Here is a 22,662-nt window from a genome sequence, read left to right on the forward strand (position 1 = left end):
TATACATATTTATAATAAATCTAATGACAAAAACAAATTTACCCTTTTAGAAAATTAATAGCAACAAAAATATTTTCTCTAAAATCAAAAAAGAATATGGAGGTGGATTGCAAAGAAAATTCCCAAAACTTCAAATTATAGACAGGAAATTGTATGATGAAATGCTTATATAAGAGAAAAATTAAATATGGCTGAAAGGAAAAAAAAACACAAAAATTACTTGCTGGAAAACTGAACTTCACGTTTGTGGAATTCAATGTAATTCGTCTGGAATCAATATATACTATGTTAACACAAGGAAAAAATGCTCTAAAAGCGACATGAATAGAATTCCGAAAAGTAAAATAAACAGCAGTGAAAGTTCCGCACTTTGAATTTCATAACCTTCTTTTTAAAATCACATTTTCTATCGTGGGTGGCATTGAAAGAAATCCCAAAGCACATACCTGTAATAACTAAGTCTGTCCAATTTCATCTGCCTCTCACCATCCCTCATTTCCAGAGGAATTCTGGGTAAGGATGCTCATCCGAATGCAAGAATTCGAATAACGGAATATGATATTCTATAGACATAGTATATCGGAGGTTCATAGGAATGAACAACGTATCTCTTATAGTCTATATTTATACTCTTTGAGTGAGTTCCATGGAAATTGGAAATGGAAAAGAAAAATTATGGAAGTTCATACAAATCGTATTTTTTTTTTAAATTTTTGTGGTGAAATTGGACTTTTGCTCTAGCATTTGATGTAAAAGTTGTATTTAAGACATTGTGATCAAATTTTAAAAATAAATACTCTCAAATAAGCTGTGATAGATGTGAAAAACTTTACTGTGATTAAATGCTAGTGGAATTACTTTTACAATTACTTATGAGTCATTTCAAGCAACAACAAAAAAAAAAAAACCAGTTGAGAAATTGAAATACTTTGAAGAGCATGAAATATTAAAGAAGGTATAATTGTGGTTGTGTTACGTGGGCGACGCTGCTCCAGGTGCGCCCTGGGTAATGAGAAAAGAGTAGCAGTTCTGGCATTCCTGTGGCCAATGGGACAATCCCCAAGTGCCCGCCATTAAAAAAAATATTTTAAGACTGCAGATGGGTTGAAATTGAAACCATTTTTAGATGAAATCTTAAGATAAAAATAATTGTAAAAGAGTATCACAAGAAATGAAACGTGGTCTTAATGTATATAACATTATTATACAAGTATTATACAATTAAATTACAATCTTATTTATACAACTATGACTTAAAAAGCAGATTTCACTTTTTTTAAAAATGTTTTAGGCATTATTTTTGTTTTATTAAGAATTAAGGTTTTAGTGTACACGAATTTAAGTGTGTGTTTATTATATTATGTATAGTTTTTAAATCTTTTCAGTGAATTCATATTTTTTGTTATCAATTGTATAAAAATTATTTGGAACATTAAGCATTGATTGTTCCATTACAGCCAAAATTAAACTTGCTAAATTTGATGTCCAGTGCGCAAAAAGATTGAAAGACAAACATCTTAATAGTTTTAATTTGATGATAGGATTTTCACGTATTTGTAACCAATCTAATCCATGTATCCGGAAGTAATTAAAACCAAAAAGTTTTGAAGATGATTATAAGACTCGTTTATTCAAAGAATAATTCTATGTAAAAATTATTTTCATAGCTAAATATAATTTTCGACTGTTAAATTCATTAATAGTATAAGAAAAATACAACTGTAAGGTATACTGACTTTTATAGACATTTGATCTGTGTAATTTTAAATAACGAAATCCAAAATTTGAAGAGATATAGATACTAAAAGATACGATTTCCTGAAAATGGCGAAAGTAACTTTAAGGGACCCTAACTTTCGACCCCTCTCTTGCCAAAAGTATTCGGAATTACTTTCTACATTGTGGCTACTCAATATATTTTGCAGGTAAAATATCCTAGTTCACCGTAAAGAATCCAAATCCATCCTTCAATCCATGCTTAGAGGAAGTAAGGTTTTTGCGTCTGATTTCCCAACTTAAGATATCGTCTGCACTAATTAATTGTCATAGTTAAAATTAGGTCTTCGAAAGATTTAGATTGTGCCCTAGTGTATAAAATTCTGATCACTACATCAAATTTTAGTAGTCAACTTTTAGTAGTCAACTTTTTTCATTGTCCACTGCAGATAATCAGTACCTTAGGTAATCTTACAATTGATAATCGGCTTAACTTACACATAGCAGATCGGTGAATCTGGCACCATACTAAGGTACTACAAAAAAGGTAAGGGGAAAATAAATTTGAGTGACATTGGCCCAATTTTCACCACTATTTTAATTTGCGTACTTTTTCATATCTAAAGCTATTATAATAGTTGTAATAACTGTAAATAATAAAAATTTTCGTATCGTGAACAAATGAAAAATACAAAAAATTAACTGAATCGGTCGAGTCATTTATGAGTAGTGAGTGAAAATTCAAAAAGGGCACGTTTATAAAGTTCCGGCTAACTAAAATATTTTTGAGCTTAGTGCATAATAATTCCTAAAATTTTGCTTAATGTTCTTGTTAATTTATTGATAACTACAGGAAAGAACTTCAGCAATAATTAGATTTTAAACCTCTCTTTTTTAATAGATACAAATAGTTTCTGAAAAAATTTCAAATTGGAATTTTAGTTTCGGAGTGCAAGGACAAAGATGCCAACTGCTCCGGATTCAATGGAATATTTTAAAAAACGGTAGAGAACTACTAAGATTGGCAGATTTTCGGCTAATTTTGCCAATTTTTTAAAAGGCTCAACCGAATAACAAAGGGGCATATCACATAAGCCTTTGAATTATTTCCAAGTAGTGGTGACAAAAAAGCTAAGTTTACAATTTTGATCCTTTTTTACATACATTCCATTAAACGATGTTCTGAACAAAATCTAAAATATAATAGCTCTTACAATTATCTTAATTTAATTTATAAAATTGGAACAATTCATATAAAAAAATCTAAAAAGTTCATTACGAGAATTTTTTGCTATTGTTTCTACATGATACGACTAAACATAATTAAAAGTAATACTAAGCAAAATGGATAAAATTTTAATTTTAATTTTTGAAGTTATTCAATTAAAAAATTTCAAAAAATTCAAAAATTATACAGGTATGAAGACATTTAGTTTATTTATTAACGATGTGAAACCTTTACTTCCGTTTATTAATGGAGTCAATAAAACAAATAAATAAATAATAATGATCATTATTCATAAATTAATAATAATAATAATAAAGAAATTGTATGCTGTATTCGTGACGTGTTTTATGAAAATTTTTAACATTATTGTATATTTTTCATATAATAAAAATGTCATTTTTTATTAATCAAATTAGGATTTAATATGGTATTAACATCTTAATTTTAACTTTTGTTCAGTGTTAGACATCTTAAAATGTTTGAACTTTAAGTGAGTATTTTTTCTTTCTAAATTATCTCAACGAAATGCATTATTTGACTAATTTAATTTCAGATAAAGTAGAATGAAAGACTCACTTGTGGTGCGTATGTAGCAACTAAGAATGCATTCGTCCTTCCAGGATGATCATAATCGTGCATAGCAGCTGCTGCGTATAGAGCCATCAATTCGAGCGCTGGGTAATTGGCACCCATCACACCATACGTAACATCCGCGGCAAAACTTGGCCTATGAACTGGAGGAGAGCTAGTGGAATCTAAAAAAAAAAAACAAAAATTTTTTTTATACATATGTTACCGTTAAAGTGTGAAATCCGTTATTTCATAGAATAACTAGGTATTTTGTCAGTTAAAGTAAATAAAATTATTGAATTCTAAGATTTAACTAAGTATTCTATAGAATACCTTCTGAAAATCTGGTACTCGAAAGTTATTTTAACCTGTTCTCGCTGCTTTTAGTCAGTTTTGAATCGCCTGTAGCAGCTTTGTAGCAACGTGTGTACGCATCATTGCATCCGTTGCTTTTAAACATAGAATTTCGACGGTGTATTTATTTTAGCGTTTTACATTTTGGATTATTTACAAATATTTTCATGCATATATATTTCAATTAATAATCCGCAATACATACAAAATGTATTTTAGAACTATTTTAACTATTTATGATAATTAATTTCTGAAATAACTTTGAAAGTGTTTATTTTTCACTTTAGCGGTTTATCATCAATTATTTCATAGAAAGTAACTAGTCATTTCATAATTAGTTGAAAGAATAACTAGGTGAAGTATAAAATTTTTCATCTATTGTATACTTTTACTCAATTGTCTAGTTATTTCATGAAATACGTAGCTATTCTATGAAATAACTGAATTATACATTTTAACGGTTACATATACACTGTAAAAAATAACTGTAAGTTCTGCAGAAAACAATATTTTTAGTGAAAAAAAAACCCTTTAAAAACTGCTTTAAATCGTTACCTGTGCCATGGAAAAAATTCCCATTTTTTACAGACAATTTGACTGCTTAAAGCAGTTTTTCATAAAACGTTTTTCTCTGTTTTTCACCTTAATCATAAACGGATTAAAACTGTCAATTCAAATTCCAGTTTTCACCATGCAGTTTTACTTACTGAAAGGTAACTTTATTTTTTTTTTTCAAATTATTTTATGATTGTTTTCTATATTTGCTCTTACTTTTCGAAAATTATTTTTTGATTTCGAACATCGTATAAATCGAAAGGTGATTCAACTTCATAGTCGAATTGATACTCTACCTGGTTATTATCTACCGTTAGATATAATACTTCGGAAAGTTAAATTGCCAGATATATTTATAAGGCTGGGCCAATATAGCTTTAAAACTTTTTACACTTAAATAGTATATCGGAGGNTATATATAATTAAAAAGTAAAGTATATATGAAAATCCAGGGTGTTATATACAAAAATAACTGTCTTGTTAATTCAATTCAATTATGACTTAATATAAAGTCATGCAATGAATTTATTTCAGCATCACCTCAAACTAAGCAAAATTTTCTTTCTGCAAAAATATTTTATTCACTTTTTCAGTTTAAATTTATCAACTTGTATCAATTTAAATTTATTTTAATTACGCCATAGCAAAGAATATTCAAATTGACGTCACACAATAAGGTAATGTTACAAAGTGACGTCAAGATGCTAAAAATAGCTTCTTGATAAGAAGACCCCACTGTAATAGGAAAGGCATCATTTTTACGTCTTATGGCGACAAATAAAGTTCAATACATCCATGTATCATACACGAGTTTTCTAAAATAAAGCAAACAGAAGTAAAAACTTTTCTATATTGACCTTTCTGAAAAAAAAATAATGTGTTCTCTCTCTTTTTTTACATCAAAAAGTAAAAAGCAGAGAAAAGAAGTACCAAAATAAATCCAAAGGTTGTATCAATAAGTAACTCCATGTTAAAAGATAAATTTCAAGAAACATAAAAAAACTTATATGATGTTTCTTCTTTCGGTGAACATTTATATTTTTATTCATTTTATCTTATTCTGAAGAAAGAAATATTGGAAACTTTTGTTTCTTTTGTATAATGTTCTATTTTTTTTCCAGGAAGATTTATATTGAAAATTCCATTTTCTTTAGCTCAACTCCTGCTGCTTAGTTATTTCAAAGCTAGATTTGTAGTAAATTTTTCATTCTCAGTATAGATGAAATGCATTTTTTTCTTATTATATGCAAATGAAACTTGAAGTTAACAATAATTTCTCTGGGTTGACTTCAAGGAATTATTTTTAAACATTTTAATCACTTTCTAATGGGCAAGTTTCAATGTTCATACATATTAGCATATTGGCATTAAATTTAATTAAATTTCCTACTCAAAGTAGAACTGCACCGAAACAAAGTGTACGGTCAAAACAACCAGAATATGGTAAAAATTACCGTTTTTCAGTCTCCATGGAAACACTAAAACGTTTAATTTTTACCACAGAGCTTTAGAAATGATTTTGATAAAATTGAAAATAAAATATCGTTTCATAATCTGTGATAAATATGGTAAATGTGATTAAATTTGGTAATTTTATTATGATACCTTGGAGCGTGGCCTGAAAACCATTTATTCTATAAGATTTCTCTTTCAGTTCAGGATTTTTTTTTTCTAAAAGTATGGTAATAATAGCTATAATTTTAAATATCAGAATTTCCAGAAAACTGTTACCATATGAATGGAAAAATTACCTAATGAATGGTTTAAATATCATATATTTTAAATTTATTAACTATAATGATGTTTTTTTTACCAGAAATATCATTAACATTCCATGTGCCAATTTAAGTTTTTCAATGTTTCAGAAAAAAGAAATAATTGAGAGCAAAGGAGCTATCATTCAGCATTAGAGTAAAAAAGTAAAAATTTGCGACTTCTGACAGGAAATCAATTTCTTTTAAAAAATTATGGATTTTGTGTAGGTTCTTGATAAGAAAACAAATTAGTTTTTAAATTTGGACTGCAGTTTGTAAGCTTAATTGATTTGATTGATTGGCACTTAAATATAAAAAAAAAACGAAAAATCTGAATATTTTTAATAATTTGTAGAATTAGAATCAGGAAGTTTTAATTTACATTATTATAACATTACAACTTCCTTCACTAGTGTTTCTTCATATTTAATTAAATCTATCTCATAAGCTTGTTACTGATAAAGTTATACGAAAAAGTTGATAAACGTCCACTTTAAAATTTGTACATTAAATGACAAGTTCTTCTTTACAACGCTGTTCAACAGAAAAGTTGGTTTAAGAGAACAGTGAATTTAAAAATATTTAAAAATAAAATATTATGCTATGATTTTTTAATTAAGCTACAATAAATACAGAAGTATGTTTCAATGAATTAGAAAATACATACAGTACAAAAACATTCCCTAATCAAGAGCAAGTACAAGAAAAATTAAAGAAAAATTAAATATATTTTGTGTTATTAAAGAAAAATACAAGAAAAATCAAATATATTTTGTCTTATTAAAATGACAACTGATTTTTTAAATCAAATACTTCGATAAACTTCGCTTTTAATATTAAACAACTTCTTTTTCTCTTTGGTGGAAAAAAAATTTAAGCTTGAAATGAAAAAAATAAGCTAGATTGTGCTTGCAATATTTAAAATATCATAAATGCATGAGTTTGATAAATTTACACCAACAATTTTTCATTGGTATGAAAAATAAACAATATTTTACAATATTTTTTTATACTTTTTTTTTCATAGAACCAAAGTAGTTCCATTGGTCAAAGCTTGGTATATCTCTGAAATTAAGTTTTATCAATTTATTATGTTGTCATTTTATATTAAGATACCGGGAACACAAAATTCCGTATGAAACATGAGAGTTAAAATTTTAATAAAATAGTATAAAATTTTTTTTTTTTAAAAAAATTTCATGAAGAGTTTATTTATAAAGCATATTAATTAATGTTAATTTTAATACCAAATTAAAGATAATAGTACACAGAGAAAAATAGTTTGGTAAAATTTCAGTATAATAATGAAATTTTTATTTGAAAAAAAAAAAAAAACAGTTCATCTTCAGTGACTTTACATGGCTATCTNTACGGTTTTTGAACTACTCATTTGGCAATTTTTCCGCTCATATGGTAATGGTTTACCTTAAATTCTGGTTCTCAAAATTATAATGCTTTTTACCAAATATTTAGTAAAAAATTCATAACAAAAAAGTAAATTTAACCGAATAAATTTTTTATGCCATTGCTCTAAGATATCATGATAAAATTACCATACTTTACGATTTTTACCAAATTTTATCATATATTATAAAATGTTATAGTTAATTTTACCAAGATCATTACTCGAGCACTTCGGTGAAAATTACCGATCTTTTTAGTGTTCCCATAGATCTAAAAAAAAACGGTAAGATTTGACATATTCTGGTAATTTTGACTACACTTTTTTTCTCAGTCTGAGCCATACACACTTTGGAAAAAGTTTGCTACAAAGAAGCTGAAAATTTCATAATATTCGCTTCCATAATTGAATTAAAATTTCATATTCACCATCTTATGATCTATAAAAATTTACTTAGAGAAAACAATATATTCTGTTAGCTACAAACATATAATAATACAAAAATATTTACATTATTATTACTTCCACCTTTTAATAACAAAATGTAAAATAACTGAAATAAATGAGAAACTTAATTTGAGCGGAAAAAAGGTTGGTTAAAGGAAATAAAAAATACCGCTATTTATTTTATAGCTACCTTAAGAAACGTCGTAAAATATATTTGATAAATTTTTTTTCCACCGTCATTTTCATCTCTAACAGCTGAACTAAAAGTAAAACAAGAGAAAACTTGATACAATGAATCTACTTTTGCCCTATGGTAATGGAATTAAACGTCTAAACCATCATTTCTATACTCCAGGGACATTACCTAATTTTAGAACCTGGCAAATGTTATTATGGTTGACGAAAAGAAATCTGGTTGATAAAACTAAAATATACTGTTTTTAAACCACTCATCTGGCAATTTTTCGGCTCACATGGTAATGGTTCACTTTAAATTCTGGTTTTCAAAATTACAATGCTTTTTACCAAACATTTAGTATTAAATTCAAAACAAAAAAGTAAATTTAGGCGAATAAATTTTTCTATGCCATTGCACTAAGATATCATGACCAAATTACCAAACTTTACCATTTTTACCAACTTTTATCATACATAATGTTATAGTTTATTCTAATTTGAGCAGAAAAAAAGGTTTTGTTAAAGGAAATAAAAAATACGGCTATTTATTTTATAGCTACCGTAAAAAAAATTGATAAAATATTTTCGTTAAAAATTTCTTTTTCCACCTTCATTTTTATCTCTAACAGGTGAAAACATGAACTAAAAGTAAAACAAGAGCAAACTTGATACAATGAATCTACTTTTGCCCTATGGTAATGGACTTAAACGTCTAAACCATCATTTCTATACTCCAGGGACATTACCTAATTTTAGAGCCTAGACAAATGTTATTATGTTCGACGAAAAGAAAGAGCAGAAACTAAAGCTGCCATTAAATCACCCTGTCTCTCATCCCCTTCAAAATTCAATTTCTACCACTCCTCAGAGATTTGTTCCCTTATATTCGAGGAAAAAAAGGAAAAATTCCTCTGTACGGATTAACGTAGTAAGACAATTGCAAGCTTAGGACAGCGACAGAAAAGTTTAATGCGGGCTTAGGTAAAAATTTTCTTTTAACGATCGATTTTGCCCTGGCGAAAGAGATAACTTTACTATTGAAAAGAGGTACCCGACTTCCATCCCTGCCATCGCTCATCTCTTTACCCGGGCACCTGTAGAGTCGCGTTACCTAGGTAACGGATGATTTCCTTATTGGCCCACAAACAAGAGTCTTGAGACGAGGACCGGCCATTCAGTTGCTCAGGAAGAAAAGATTTAATTTAGATCTGCCCGACCCCCTTCACTACCGTATCCACATTTCTTTTTACTTACGATTTAAGAGCTAATAGCAATTGTTCTGTTCTATTTTTATTAGCTGATCGAAAAATCGTGATAAAATGTAACTAACTATAATGGAATTTTTTTTCTTCCATGTACATTGATTGAGATTGCTTTAAATAGCTCCACTTGAACTCTGAGATTACTGTAATCATGAGATATGGGCAAATAAATAGGAATGTTTTAGTCGAGCGCAAATGATATCATCTATTTCTCACTGTCGGAAGAATGGGTCCAAATGTTTATTCATAATATCGATAAAAGGAACCACATAATGGTGCAATCTTCACAAGTATTCAAATAAAATAATATTTCTATTCAAGTTGATATGTAGTGATTTCTCAGAATTACGGTGCGCAGAAAATAGACGGATCATCCAGAATATATTTTGATCCTAATGATTGGATCTTTACGTTCTAGGACTCAATCTTAATGATTCGAAGGGGTGACTTAAGTGCGCAGAAAATAGACGGATCATCCAGAATATATTTTGATCCTAATGATTGGATCTTTACGTTCTAGGACTCAATCTTAATGATTTCGAAGGGGTGACTTAAATATGCTTATTAATTAATGCAGATGATATTTTAAGTTACAAAATCAGATACAAAAACGTTTTCTCTGAATAAACATAACTTTTTTCCGACTGATTTGGATGTCTGACAGCCAAAATATAAGAGGGAGCCGCAATTAGGGAAATATGGTCCCAATATTTTGGTTTAGAAAAAAAGTCGTATTTTTAAAGTCCATTTATCAGAAGCTATTTGACAAATTTTTACCAAGCAGTTTAATTTGCCGCATTCTCTTAAAGGAAGTAAGAAACTGTATACCTTACAATTCAAACGTTTATCGATTATTATTAAATAAAATAATAAATGTATACTAAAAGTTATTTTTTTTTCATAGAAATATCTCTGAATGCACGAATTTTATGACTGTCTACAAATTTTTTTCAATTTGCTTAAAACGTTCCCGAGATTATGGCGAAACACGCAAAAAGTCAAATTAACATTGAGGGGTCTAAACTTTGGACCGCTCTTCTGACCAACCTACTGAAACAATATATTTCAGATAAAGATTACCCCCTATACTTTAAAGATCAGAAATTCGAATCCGCTGAAAAAAAATTTATGTTTATTTAGGGAAAGTACTCTTTTGTGTCTGATTTCGCGGCTTAAAATATCACCTACATTTATTAATTAGATATTTGAGGTCACCGCTCGAATCGTGATTATCGCGTTTTAAAACGTGGAGATCTGACCATTAGATCAAAGGATTTTAAGGGTGGTCATTTTTTTTTGTACAACAACAGTAGGGCTTTAACTTAGCATCATATTAAAGGTGAAGCAAATTTAGGCTATATAATGATCCAATACGGTTTAAAATTTCAAACAGGGTAGCATCAAATCCTTTCAGTTTTACTAATCATACGCTCCGTTAACGGAGTGACAACATTAGTCGAAGACAATAGTTCAGTTTTAAAAGTTAATGCGGATGACTTGGTAAAGGTTGAAACGAAGATTTTAAAATCATTTTAATTGGTGTTAAACATCGATTGAAAAATGACACTCCTTTTATGCTGCTTCCTACAATTCTAAGATAAACAAAGAATTATAATACTGCAGACTTGTCTAAAATGAAAAATTTTTACACTTTAAAACATTCTAGATCAAATTACTATATAAAGTACCGGCACTTTGGGTGCATCATTCGTTAAATTTATTTTACCGTAAAATACATTTTCCCCGTAAATTACTGTATCACAATTTCTTACAGTAATATTTATTTAATTGGAACGATTACGGTAATTTTTGTTGTGAAAATGACGGTATATCAGACTTTTCTTTGTTCGTATTATGTTCCAGTAAAAATGGATTTTAAGGTAATAAGTACTGGCACCCTAAAGGCCGGTACATTTTACCGTAATCTGATCTAGAATTTCTTACAGCGTCGGGTCTTTAAGATGCGGTTAACCTAAAGCTTAAAACATACTATAAAATTATTGGCAAACCTAATTTCTACTCACTTAATATAATTTTTTACATACACATAGTTTTCCGATTATTAAAATTATTTTTAAAAGTTTAATGACTTGATCTTCAACCTTCTTAAAATGTATATTTTGAACCCAAAACGCATTAAAATTTTCTAGATTGTCCGTTGCAACTTAGTATTTCTAATAACTGTATCTGAACATCTCTTTGTTTCTTTTTGCATTCAAATAGATCTTTATGCTTTTATTTCCACTTTCCTTAGTAGGGTTAAGTTGACTTTCCCGTCATAGTGTTTCCAGTCAGGCAATACACATTCCAAATGTGTTACAAACCACTAGAAATAAGAAACACTACTTGCTTCTAAACGTTCATCAATTTGTAGCTACCATTAATTTTTAAGCAATAAGGAAATAAAGTAGGGGAGAGTGGGGTCAATTGTAACAGGGTACAATTGTAACAGAGCAAAACTTTCGAGTGTCGGGATCTAGATTTGGTTCCTAGGTGGCGCACAAGGTGTATTTAATAAATCTACATGTACACCCCTGATGGCAACCATTTTTATGTACTTTTGAAAGAGTTACATCACAAAAGATATTTTCACGCCACGCAAGTACTTTTTTTGGTATTAGAATATTATATTGTAACAAAGTAATTTTGTTTAAACAAATAAAAATTAGTAACCGAATATGTAAGTGGACACTTTAATTAACATTTCAAAAAAAAAAAGATTAGTTTTGCTAATTAACTAGCATTGTTTTTAACAAATGAAGCTGAAATGGCGTCTTGGGGACAATTGTAACAATAAGTAAAGGGACGATTGTAACAGCTGAAAATAAATAATCTTATGTTTACAAACCATTACTTAACTCTTTAAGAACCACCAATAGTTTCCTATATCATTTATATTATGTTGCATGTGTATTATTTTAGTTGTCACCTTTCACAGCATAAATTAAAATTTTTAACCCCTTAAAGTTAAAAGTTTAACCCTTTAGGCCTCTGCTCATTATTATTTTTACTCCTAAAATATCACTACTATTTTGATCAATAAGAAAATATATCACAACTCTGAGAATATGTATAATTAACTATGTTTTAGTTGAATTTATGAGATGTTACAACTGACCCCCCTAAGTGGGGACAATTGTAACAAGTGCACGACTGTCAAAAATAGTTAATAACTAATATAATAGCGTTTAAAATAAAATAAGGTAAAAATGTTACAATTGACCCCACTCTCCCCTACGTCTCTTCGACTGAGACCGCATTTGTTAATGTGTTGCCTGACTAAAATTTGCAATCGAAATTTGCTGTTTCGCAAAAAGTTAAACTTTGATAGCAGACTGACTAATATTAATTATTACTTTGCGATTCTCAATGTGTCCGTTTTTGAATATTCTGAAAATGCATATTAACGGCGGTGATTACAAAACATCGTGTATAGTAAAAAAAAAAATTATCACAATATGGAATAATTGGTCTCTGGAAAAATTAGTCAAACATTTAGGATAAAAAGTTTCCTTAGCTACGAATATTTACGTGCTTACTTGACAACCCAGCAATATTTGATTGCGAAGAAAATCTTCGTTCAATCGTTTATCACGGGAACTTTTATTCACTTTGACAGTCATGTTATTAAAAAGAAAACATCTTTATGATAGCTTCAAAATATTTATGCTGATATATCTCGCAAGTCTAAACCTTAAACCGAGCATCATGAATCAAAGGTTCCCTGTTTCCTCAGGAATTAGAGTACGCGTTTTGAAGAATCTAAAAAAGCATATTAACGGCGGTGATTACGGAGCACCCTGAATAATGCATTGAAATTACAAATATTTTCTATTTTGAAGTATTGATTAAATATTTAGGATAAATATTTTCTTAGCTATGAATATTTATGTGTTTACTTGATCACCCAGTAATATTTAGTGGCGAAGAAAATATTATTTCAATAATTTATCACCGGAGAGTTTATTCACTGTAACAGTCCTGCCATAAGCCAAATATCTTTAAGATGGCTTCAAAATATTTGTGCTGATAAATATCTCGTCAGTCTAAACCTTAAACCGGGCATCATGAATCAATGGTGCCTTGTTTCCTTGGGGAGTAGAGTACGCTTTTTGAAGAATCTAAAATAGTATATTAACGGCGGTGATTATAGAACACCCTGAATAATTCATGGAAGTGACAAATATTTTGTCTTTTGAAGTATTAATGAAATATTTAGGATGAAATATTTTCTTAGCTACGAATATTTATGTATTTACTTAATAACCAATTTATATTTAGATGTGAAGAAAATCTTCTCACAATAATTTATCACCGGAGAGTTTATTCACTGTGACAGTCTTGCCATAAACCAAATATCTTTAAGATGGCTTCAAAATATTTGTGTTGATAAATATCTCGTCAGTCTAAACCTTAAACCGGGCATGAATCAAAGGTGCCCTGTTTCCTCGGGGAGTATGGACTAATGTTGTTGACCTAAGAACCTTAGAGAGTGTTGTGCACTTTCCGAGAAGATGATCAATGTCAGAAGATTTATCCTAGTAGGAAATAACACAGAATTGATTATTGGAGGACCTATCCAAGCTAGAAGAAGTCAGAAAAAGAATGAGTTATTTATTGATTTTATCACGCATTATGAATCTGGCATGGCTATTTAAACGTGATAAATACATATGATTTGTGTTTTATTCCTTATACGATAAAATAATTTATCTGACAGGTGCTTTCTGAGGAGATATTTTTTTCTTAATTAATTGGCAACGAAAGGTTTATTCATTTACTGTTTGATTCATATGATCAAGTAACACATTAAAATGGGATATAATAGCATAGACAATATTTAACCTATTACAAAATATTAAAATATAGCTTTTTGTTATAAGCTTAATAAGCAATTGATAATCTTGAGTTAAGGTAGTTATAAGCCACACATTATTCAAACGTGACATTTTTGCCTCTAGTTGTCTCTTAGTATTGTTTACAAATAGGTATTTTACATGTTTTTGGAATTTACCCTAGATAACAGCACGAAACTGGAATTTACCCTAGATAACAGCACGAAACTGGAATTTACCCCAGATAACACAGGAACATATTATTACTAATCTCGATGCTTTCAAACAAAAACGGTTCCGCAGTGGACTGATCGTTAAGACGTGGTTTCCAAAATATCACCGATGTCAAACATCACTGGCTGTGTTCAATGTGCGGGTGGGTTACCACTTGAATCCAATACCGAGGGTGTGCGGTATTGGTCCTTGCTAAACTGTTCTACCACAAACTGATCGATTTTGCACAGATTACCGGCCTACTGAAGTGGGGTGGATGCAATCTCTCTGAAGAGGATATCAAAATTGCGATGTCATGTCTTCGGATCATCCTCGAGGATGTTTCCCATATCGTCGCAATAGCCCATTTTACAGCTCTAGTGCGACGTAAATAGACTACAACTAGAACAAAAATGTCTTATAAAATGCTCTTTTAGACAATATGGAAATAAGGCTAATTATTATGATGTCCTGAACCATTAAATTGAAGAGGAGCAGCTTATGTAACAATAAAAAGTGTGGAGATAATTTGCCATATCTCCACACTTTCTAACATCTTTTCATTTATCTTTATTACACTGCCTCATACATATGCAATGCATTGCATATTATCTTTCTATTTAATTTCCTGACACGCTTCCATGCATTTTCAGGATATGTTATATTTTCATTAACTTCATGATATTTCTTCATATATTTTTATGACATATTATCTTTTCATTTATTTTCATGACATCATGGCACTTCTTTGCGTCATTGTGCAGCTCAACAACTATTTTTTGTTGCTGCCAACCACCAAGCTTGACAACAACCATTTTTTTTTGTTTCCTGTTGCATGAAATTTCTTAACTGGTCTTAGATGCTTTCGTATTGCTGATTTCGAATCTGAAACCGGTTTCTTTTCCCAAGCCACAATTTTTATTTTAAATTACATTTTTGACTATTTTTTGTCAAACTGTGCAAGCTTACAAATGCTATATATAATAGGGGACCACATGAATTTTGAGACATACTTTTAGAGGAGTTAGGATGTATCATCAGTATTAAAACTGTACATGAAACCATGATTAGAAATGTCATCATAAGCCACTAGGGACATTTCCCCGCAACGAGTTACTTCTTTGCGTGCTTCTGAGCAGCTCATATTAGAGAAACGTCCCGTGTATGACGACATTTTCGAGCATGGGTTCCTAAGCAATTTTAATCCTGATGATGTTTCCTAACTATCTTACATATACGTTTTAACATTTCTGCGATTCCATGTTATATACAACTTTTCTTAATTTGTATATTTCGGTAAAAAACAGACTAAAAATGTCATTAAAAAGTGCATTTTTAGGAGAAATGATAATTTCAGATCTGAAATTCCCACACCCGTATTAGACAATATTAAGTATTCGTATAAATGCAACAAAAAATTTGTTCCACAGTGTTATCTTTCTAATTATCTTCCCAACATATTATCTTCATAACATCATGACATTTAATGTTTATGTTTATCCACAATAAGCTTAAAGCACAGAGTATTTGTTCTCAAATACACTCTATAGCAAAAAAAAAAATCGACGCACCAAGAAGGAGTTGTCCGATTGAAACGAAAATTAATGGATTGGAAGACAATGTACAGAATAGTAAATGATTAAAGTTTCAGAGCAATTGAATAATTTATTGCAGAGTTACAGTAACAAGTTTAATAAGGTGTTGACCCGCCTTTAGCCTGGATACATGCTGCCACACGGAGTGGCATAGACCGATAAAGCTCCCGGATGGTCTCTTGCGGTATTTCCTGCCAAATTCGATTCAATTGTCGAACGAGGTTATCAGCATTTCGTGCCAGATGCAATCGCCTTCCCATCATATCCCAGACATGCTCGATGGGAGAGAGATCTGGTGATCTGGCAGGACAAGGAAGAGTTTGACAAGCATACAGATAGTTCATAGAAACACGTGCCGTATGTGGTCTGGCATAGTCCTGCTGAAAAACCAGCCCTGGGTGCTGCAAAAGGAACGGTAGCAAAACAGGTCTTAGGATGTCGTCGACGTACCGCTGTGCAGTAAGTGTACCTCCGATGACGACCAAAGGAGTCCGGCTGTCAAAGGAAATGGCACCCCAGATCATAATGCCTTGTTGAGGGCCGGTGTGGCGTGCAATAGTGAAGGCAGGATCCCCAACTCTGCCGTGTGCGTCTCCAAACACGTCTTCGATGATCGTCAGGACATAGTTGGAAGCGGGATTCGTCGCTAAAAACTATACGTCCCCAGTCGGCATCATTCCAGCCATATCTGTTTAAAACATTCATGCATAGGAAATTTCAAAGCAATCGGATGATTGCTTCTTGGTGCGTCGATTTTTTTGTTATAGAGTGTAATTTGAGAACATGTTCTGAAAATTTAAACATGGACCTAGTTTTCATACAAGGTCAAATGTAAGACACACACAAAAATTCTTATAACCCAAAAAATTTAGTTAACAAATTTTAATATATACGACTCAATTCGTTAACCGCACACAATACAAAAAATAATGCATGATTTTTTTTTGTTTGCTTGTAAGTAAAAATAAATAAATAATGTATTCCATTAAGATTTTTCACATTTATTTTCCAGTTGGATATGTTTTTTCATTAAATATTTAGAAATGAAGTAACAATAGGATTGTTGTAATTTGAAATATTCCTACACATTTCTATGTTAAAGTTACGTTTAATAACGGAAAATTCGATACTAAGAAGATTTGTGTAACATACTTTGAACTAAACTTCTCCCTTTATATTAACTACTTCTCTTAGAAGTTAAAGGTTTAGTAATATCCGTTTTGTTGAATGTTCGCTAACATTTGCGATAAGGCAGTTCTAGATTGATATTGTCACAAAATTAAGTTTAAAAGTGGAAATAAATGAAATAATTTTTGTACGAACTTTTATCCCTATATTACACACACTGTTTTTTTATATTTATTTGATGAATTAAATTTTTTTAAATGTCTCAGTAGGTTTATAAAAGAAGTTTCATGTAATTTTTAAAAAAAATTCACTTTTTGTAGCATATTTGTAAGAAATATTTCTATATATGCTTGTAGTATAATAAGTATGTATTATGTAGTATTTAAGTTGTACATTTGTATATTTGTAAAATAGGAAGGATTTGAAGTTATTTTTAAGAAAGAAATTAGTTTTATGTGTGATAAAGAAAATTCTACTTTGAAAAGGGTTAAAGGTTTATAGACAATGGCGGCTAACGAGCTGTGTATCGAATCTCAGGAAAGAGAGCTCTCGCTTTCCAGTGAATCGAATCTCAGCGATGATTGGTCGATACCAATTCCGCTTCCTGCTCGCACCGACCGCAGTACTTACGTAAAATATCCTCAGTATGGTAGACGTATCATGGGTTAGAGTGACATCAGGTTAACCGTGGGAGTTTTTTGTACTTTTCTTCTACATGTAACGCATAATTGCGGGAAAATTTTATCAAAAAAGTCCTTCATAATGGTAAATTTCTCCCTAGTACTTGATCAAAGAGTTCCTTTGTCTTCTGGATTGAGTTTAAAATTGCAAGACTACGGAGTTGAACATTAGTAATCTTAAACTCAGAAAAATGGGTCGACTCTTCATCGATGGTAATAAAATAAAATAAAATGGTTGTTATTATAGGGTCGGCTCCTTCATTGGACCACTCCCTTGTATCAGCAGCAGGTGTTTTCTGTCGACTGTTTACTTTACCTTAAAAAAAGTTTTAATTTGATTTATATGGTTTTAAAACTGCAATTTCGACTGTGAGTTAATTCATGTTAAAAAAGAATTTTTTTAAATACTTTTCTTTTAATTTTTCACTGCAAATAAATCATAGATAGCACTGAAATATCAATAGTGATTAAGTTGCAAACGGTAATATTTAAAATTGCGTTTCAGCAGCGTTATTCAGTGATATAAACAATGATTGTTTACTTTGCTGCAAACGAATTTTCGAACGCATCGATTGCTTGTTGCCTTTAATGAGGCATTCTTAGTAGCTATGAAAGGCTGGTGACCAAATCACAAGAACATTATACCCATTGTTTCATAGAAAATCCCTGGCCTAATGAAGGCAGCTAGTTTTCTTCATTGGACCTGTCCAACTTATTTTCATGACCGTGTAACTATAACTTATGTAATATATATTATTTAACTTATCTAATGTAACTTATATCGATAATCGGTATAATTATATTTCTTAAGCTTCCAGATTCCTTCGTTTACTTATTTCAATGAAAAATTCGTTCAAATGAACATTTTGAACAATAATTACACTTACAATGGCAAATACGGAAGGCAGGAAGCGGGGACCCATTGTTCAAAAATGCTATGGGAAGATGCAGGGTGGTGGGATAATTTGATAGTATGCTAAAATAGTATTATTTTCAAAAGTTTTCTTTATTAATATGTATAACATTATTTTTATTTACTCACATTTGATATTGCTTTGATACATACTTACAAAATATTTTTTAAGAAAAATATAAATAAACCTCATGCTCTTCATGTTGTGCAAAACCATGACATTGTTATCACGTTATGCTGAATGCTGAGCTATTTGTAACGATTTGTAACTTTTTCACTAGATGACTAATTGTATTCAGCCCATGGATTACATCTCAATATTCAAACGAACATACTTTAAAATGCTTTTATTAACCAGCAGAAACATTTCACAAAGCTGACAGATTTGAAAAAGTTTCATTTATACTTCAGTTTTAAAGTGGAAAACCCCTATTAACACCTTTATCTATACTCAAAAACCCCTATTAACCCCTTTATTTACACTACTTTGTGACCTCTATTTCTAAATTCTGATGAGTGTTACATACGATCGTGAGAGTGTATTAAAATTGCTGAGCAGTTATTTCGTTCATAACAACTTATCTTTATACAAAATTTCATTAAAATAGATCCATCAGTTCTAGAAATAAACTTGGACTACCTCTCAGAATGAAGAAAAAATTACTTATTACTTTTTTGAGAGAGACTCTCGGGAAAATGTGGAGACCAATCAAATATGGAGATTGTTAGGAGAATTAGGAGTAATTTAGAGTTAAGTGAAATATATAAAGGAAAATATGTGGTTAATTTAATAAAAACAAAAGGAATACAATGGCTTTGACATCTGGAGTGAATGAGTGAGGAAAGAGCAACAAAGAAAATCTATAAAGGAAAATTATAAAGGAAAACTAGAGGAAAAGAGAGAGGTCGGATGCCTTGGAGAAAGATGGCTTGATGAAGTAGAAACAGAATGAAAAAAATGAAAATCAAAAATTGGAGGATACGGGCTAAGAACGGGAAAAAAGGAGGTGTGTGGTAAAGGAAGTTAAGGTCCTTCATGGACAGTAGAGCCGGGGAGTAGTAGTAGTTTTAGAAATACATCTGGTTCCCAACTTGAATACTAGCTACTGAAGGATCTATAAGTGTTATGTTCACAATTGTGATTTAACGTTAAACGAAATTCGAAACTTGAAAGGAATCATACCTATGCTTCTATGAAGAGGTGAATCAGTATCAGTAGATGGTAATTGAGTGAATCCCGGAATGGGTTGAGAGGTTAGGTAATATACACCCTGAAGAACATCAGCAGCGTGCATGCGATTATGATCTGAAATTTAGAGGAAAAGAATAATGATTCATACAAAACTTCAATTCAAATATAAAGAGAAACTATTGAAAAGTTAAATAACATCTTAACAAATTTTCAAATAATAGTATTCAGTTAATTTAATATAAATAACATTTTTGCTAATACAGATACATTTTTGTACAAAATTTATTTTTGACAAAAAAATTAGTTTTAAAAAAAAAAAATCAATTGTAAAACATACATAAAAATTAGTGAAAATTAATGAAAATTAATTAAAATGTAATAAATGCAGCAAATAGAAAATATGAACATTTTAGATGTATTGGTTGTTCCAAGATTGATAGTTTCATTTTATCAATTTATAAATATTTTCTTCAGATATCTTATTTTACTTCCATGCTATAGAAGAAAAAAAATAATTAAAATGAATTAGATACGAGAAAAGAGGAAATATGAACACCCTTGACCCAGATTGCTTAAAAATTAATTTTATCAATTTGTAGATATTTTCTTCAGATATCATATTTTTCATTCACTCTATGGAAAGAAAATTAAATAAAAAGAAAAGGATACGAACAAATATTATGTATAAAAACTCTTGACTGAAAGTGACAGGTAGTTTAATACCTCATTTTATCAATTCACAAATATTTTCTTCAGTTATCATATTTTCCTTTCTTGCTATGGAAAAAAAAGTAATTATTTCGAGATATTATTCAATTTATATTCGAGAAAGAAGGAAATATGAACACTCTTGAATAATAGTGACAGGTAGTTTAATACTTCATTTTATCAATTCACAAATATTTTCTTCAGATATCATATTTTCCTTTCTTGCTATAGAAGAAAAATTAATTAAAATGATTTAAATTCCGGAAAGTAGGAAATATGAACATTCTTTAAAAATAGTGACATGTAGTTTAATACTTCATTTTATCAATTTATAAATATTTTCTTCGGATATCATATTTTCCTTTCTTACTGTAGTAGAAAAATTAATTAATATGATTAAAATTCCGGAAAATAGGATATATGAACATTTTTTAAGAATAGTGACATGTAATTTAATACTTCATTTTATCAATTTATAAATATTTTCTTCGAATATCATATTTGCCTTTCTTTCTATGGAATAAAAAGTAATCAAAATGATTTAAATCCGAGAAAATAGGAAATATGGACACTCTTGACGAATAGTTACAGATTGCTCAATACTTTATTTTATAAATTTATAAACATTTTCATCTTATATCATATTTTCCCTTTTTCTTGTAGAAGAAAATTGAATTAAAAGGATTTAAATTCGAAGAAATTGGAAATTTGAGCACTCTTAAAGAATAGTGACATTTAGTTTAAAGTTTCATTTTACTCATTTATAAATATTTTCTTCAGATATCATATTTTTCGTACATGCTATAAAAGGAAAATTAATTAAAATGAAATGAATAAGAGCAAATAGGAAAGTTGGAATTTCTTGACCAATAATATTGGTTGATTTAAGAGTGACAGTTTTGTTTTATTATATTAGAAACAGTTTCTTTTGATGCTTATATTTCATGTATGACGTAGGAGGAAAAATAATTAGAATGAAATAGGTACAAGAAAATATGAAACAAGAAAACTCTTGACGAATTATAGCGAGTTGTTTAATGCCTCATTTTATCATTTTATAACATTTTCTTCAGATATCACGTTTTCTTCCGCTCATGTTAGAGAAGGAAAATTGATTAAAAAGAAATAGATACGCGCAAATAGGAAATATGAAAATTTTTGTCGAATAATGATTGGTTATTTTAAGACTGAAGAGTCTTCTTTCATCAAGCTAGAAATATTTTCTTTAGGTATCAAATTTCTTCCTTATGCTATGGAAAAAAAATTAATTGAAATAAAATATGTTTGAGCAAATGGGAAATATGAAAGTTTTTCTCCGAAAATAACTCACTCTGAAATATCCTTTAACTAAATAAAACAGTTTCTGCTACAATAATGAAAACAACAACAACAAAAAAAAACTACTCGTAGATTTTGTAATTAAAAATCTATTTAAGAGTATTTTATTCAAATTCATGGAATAGTTTAGTAAAATACTTGAAAATTTTTTTTTAATGCCTCCAACTTTATTCTTTAACTTTTATTTCTACATTTTTATTATTTCAAATTGTTTTGTTAGTCACAAAGAAGCTCTAGGTTTAAGATAAAGATAAAAGAGCCGCCATAAGGTTTTGAATTGTTGATATAGGTTAAAAAAATAATTATAAAAAAGTAGTAAAAAGAAAATGCTGAATTTTCTGAGAAAAATTAATGAGTTTAATTTACAAGAAATTCATTTGAAAATTATTTTTAATTATGTATTTTAGTTTTGAATAAAAGTTGTTTTCAAATTCTGGTAAACATATTTTCTCCAAATATAATAAAATGCTATTCTCTTTTTTAAATTATAGGCAGGCTGAATAACTATAGATAGTTTACGAAATTAAAGAAAAAAGTAATAAAATCCAAATCTATATGAAGACATTTCAGGTAAAAGAAACATTTTTTCAGGTTA

General features: G+C 29.5%; 1 protein-coding gene across 2 annotated transcripts in view; it reads right to left on the reverse strand.

The window, feature by feature from the left end:
- LOC107436844 (cGMP-inhibited 3',5'-cyclic phosphodiesterase 3A) overlaps window positions 1-22,662 on the reverse strand; it is a 286,371-nt gene that overhangs the window by 28,586 nt on the left and 235,123 nt on the right. For both annotated transcript variants that reach the window (XM_071178926.1, XM_016048661.3), the window contains exons 8-9: window positions 20,013-20,135; window positions 3,521-3,699 (exon numbers count right to left, since the gene is read on the reverse strand). In XM_071178926.1, coding sequence (XP_071035027.1) covers window positions 3,521-3,699; window positions 20,013-20,135 — 302 coding nt within the window. The remainder of the gene's footprint in view (window positions 1-3,520; window positions 3,700-20,012; window positions 20,136-22,662) is intronic.

The sequence above is a fragment of the Parasteatoda tepidariorum genome, chromosome 3, assembly GCF_043381705.1.
Source record: "Parasteatoda tepidariorum isolate YZ-2023 chromosome 3, CAS_Ptep_4.0, whole genome shotgun sequence".
Classification (NCBI taxonomy): Eukaryota; Metazoa; Arthropoda; class Arachnida; order Araneae; family Theridiidae; genus Parasteatoda; species Parasteatoda tepidariorum.